Source organism: Sinocyclocheilus anshuiensis, unplaced genomic scaffold (assembly GCF_001515605.1).
Source record: "Sinocyclocheilus anshuiensis isolate Anshui unplaced genomic scaffold, SAMN03320099.WGS_v1.1 scaffold321, whole genome shotgun sequence".
NCBI classification, from domain to species: Eukaryota; Metazoa; Chordata; class Actinopteri; order Cypriniformes; family Cyprinidae; genus Sinocyclocheilus; species Sinocyclocheilus anshuiensis.
In genome coordinates, this window is record NW_015537948.1 from 97,628 (window position 1) to 101,074 (window position 3,447).

Genomic DNA, 3,447 nt, shown 5'->3' on the forward strand with positions numbered 1-3,447 from the left:
AAACAACGTCAACACGGATGCACACATCCTTAAATGCTTTGCTAGTGCTCGCCATAATGAGATAAATAGAGATCGCTCTTACCACAGAAATGCACGCTTCAAACAAAACAGTCAATGAAGACGAAGAAGAGAATGATGTGTAGCTCCCGGCGCCTATTTATACTATAGTCGCACCGGTAGTGACGTCATGGCTGTCGCCGGCCAACGAGTTGGTGTTTTTTCAATGTATGCTTCAGACACGGGTCACGACGAGGCGTTCCCCATAGCGACCCCTAGAGGACGCAGTTCAAAGTTCCCATGAAAGGGAACTCAGGGTTTAGCAGGTCCGAAACACCCATGAAATGCAGTATACATATTCCTGTCCAGAGAATGAGACTCTTTGAGGAAAAGCTGGCTGTAAGAAAGACTGTTTATCTGCAGCGCTGTCTGCATTCAGCTCCTCACTCGCCGTTCCCATCCCAGCGTTCAGCTCGCATTAATCATGCTCTTTGATGATGAAGGCTGAGCATGGCTGACCTGACCTCGCTTATACTGCCCACTCGCATGCTCAGCTAAAGACCACACTATTAACTGTGAACTGTTTGTAATGAGGGAAGGCAGATGCAGAGCGTTTACCATGAACATCAGTTATCTGAGGTGCATTTCATACACCTGGTTTGTGTATTTTGTCCTCAGAGATTTGAAGTTGGATAACGTGATGTTGGACTCCGAGGGCCACATCAAGATCGCAGACTTCGGCATGTGTAAGGAAAACATGTTTGAGGGCATGGCAACACGCACCTTCTGTGGAACGCCAGATTACATCGCCCCGGAGGTGAGAGACGACTGAGAAAACAAAACAAAACATTTAATTTACCCATAATGCCACCCCAAACCTGTATGACTTTATTTCTTCTGTGGAACACAAAAGGAGATTTATCTTGGCTATTCATCAATACAATGAAAGTCAATGAGGAGTGAGTAGGGTTGGGTATCGTTTGAATTTTATCGATTCCGATTCCAATTCTGCTTATCGATTCCGATTATTTTCGATTCCCAGTTTCGATTCCAATGTGATTAAATAATGATATCAAACATTTATCCTGTGTCTCTTTTTTGCAAACCATTTATTGGAGCTGAATACCATGAACAAAAACCAACAGGCTACATAAAAACTGGACTCTTTAAGGCCTGTTTGTGTGCAAAATAGAACTGCATGATTCTGGATAAACTGAGTTTTTTTTTTTTCTTTTTTTTCGGAATCTGAAACAGATTAACGTGCATCTGGCAACTTTTTATTATGTTTATCGTGGCAGTTCAGAAATGAAATGTCCAGTGAGTGGCGTGTAAAGGTTAATGTATCACCTACAGTAATCCCTACCCTAAACCTTACCGATAGTGTTAATAAAACCAAGCTGTCACAGTCTTCAGCTGGTGTGCACTAGATGGCCACCAGAGGACAATGTGTCTTTTGTGTGAGCACATGGCTTGTTGTGTGTTTGTTTGTGCCATGTGCTCTCCTGTCTATTGTCTGACCCCGCCCATCTTGTTACCTCATTATTGTTTCAGTGGTTCCACCTGTTGTCTCCCTCATTACGTGCCCTACTTAGTCTCCCAGTGTTTGCTGTCTTGTGCTAGTTCGTTACTATTCGTATGTACGTGTGTTGGATGTACCTGTCCTGTCCTGTCCTGTCCTGTCCTACCTGTTTTTCCCCTTCGGGGTAGTTTTTGTTGTTGTTTTGTTTTATTAATAAATAGCCCATACTTTCTGCATTTGAGTCCTCGCCTTATCTCTCCACCCGCACCATGACACAAGCATGACTTAAACATGCATTTGCTGAAGTAACCATGCCATTTCAGCATGCTTCTAAAAATCTTTAAGCTCTTTTATCATGACTCATGTTTCATGGGACTCATACCCGAGCACAAGTGCAGTGCTGTACGAGGTGACCTACTGAGCAAGTTTACTGCATCACACATATGGAGCTGGTTATGTGATGCAGACATCAAAATATATTAGTTTACAAGTAATGCACTATGGTAAAAGTGTTTTGAGGTCATAACATAGTAGGAACCACATGGAAACAAGTCTTTATTAAATAATAATATGGCACTATAATTGTAATTTATTTGAAAAGGAATAAAGGTTGTTGGGGTTTTACTGCAACTATGGTAATTTCAGCTGGAAACTGCAGTGAATTGTATGTGTAGGTATGTTTTTGGACATTTGCAAAAATGGACGTAGAGGCACATTTTTCCATTAAGCCTACAGTAGGTTGACATTAGTGGAATCACCGCAGACATAAATTATAATGCAGCTAATTTTTCTACACACACCTATGACTTTAATAATTATTGGGTGGTGAAATAAAGTATGTGCCCTTTTTTGTCTGCCTAACTTTTTACCTAAATAAGCTTGAAAAAATTATGCATTTTTACTATTGTTTTTTTAAATAGTAGTAATGCAAGGTTGAATAAATATTTAAAATAATTAAATGTTTATTTAAACATGGATTATTTGCTGTTGGATTATTGTTGTTCCCTTTCCCTGTGGATTTGTTAAAAAGGAATTCTCCATCCTACTCTGTCGTTGTGTGCGTTGTATATTGTTGTGACAATCCCGTGACAGGAATAGTGTAGATGTAGACTATTTAATAAAAATAAAATATTTAATAAAACAAATTTTACTAGTGAATTTTTATATAATTGCCTTTAATTATATAATTATTTACATTTCCTATTTGGCTTTCAGTTGAGTTGTGCCAAATCGAGTAGTCCCAGACCCAGTCTGATTTTAATTTATGCTTGTGTGTGTGTGTGTGTGTGTGTGTGTGTGTGTGTGAGGGCTTTTGAGGTCAGGCTGTTGATGTGAAGGCTGGCAGACAGTCTGCTCTGTGTCTTTGAGTAGACGGCCAGCAGACACTTAAAACATGCTTACTGTGAACTTACACTTTATGCAGTGTATTAAAAATAAGTAAAGTATTAGACTAAAGAAAATCACTTTATACAGTGGGTACGGAAAGTATTCAGACCCCCTTAAATTTTTCACTCTTTGTTATATTGCAGCCATTTGCTAAAATCATTTAAGTTAATTTTTTTTCCTCATTAATGTACACACAGCACCCCATATTGACAGAAAAACACAGAATTGTTGACATTTTTGCAGATTTATTAAAAAAGAAAAACTGAAATATCACATGGTCCTAAGTATTCAGACCCTTTGCTGTGACACTCATATATTTAACTCAGGTGCTGTCCATTTCTTCTGATCATCCTTGAGATGGTTCTACACCTTCATTTGAGTCCAGCTGTGTTTGATTATACTGATGGGACTGGATTAGGAAAGCCACAAACCTGTCTATATAAGACCTTACAGCTCACAGAGCAAATGAGAATCATGAGGTCAAAGAAACTGCTTGAAGAGCTCAGAGACAGAGCTGTGCCTTGCCACAATTCTGGCCAAGGTTA

The 3,447-nt window shown here is 39.4% G+C and overlaps 1 protein-coding gene across 1 annotated transcript in view; it reads left to right on the plus strand.

Annotated features, from left to right (window-relative positions):
• LOC107664393 (protein kinase C alpha type-like) overlaps positions 1 to 3,447 on the plus strand; it is a 70,790-nt gene that overhangs the window by 45,394 nt on the left and 21,949 nt on the right. The window contains exon 11 of the mRNA XM_016454953.1: positions 676 to 814. Within this exon, the coding sequence (XP_016310439.1) occupies positions 676 to 814 (139 nt within the window). The remainder of the gene's footprint in view (positions 1 to 675; positions 815 to 3,447) is intronic.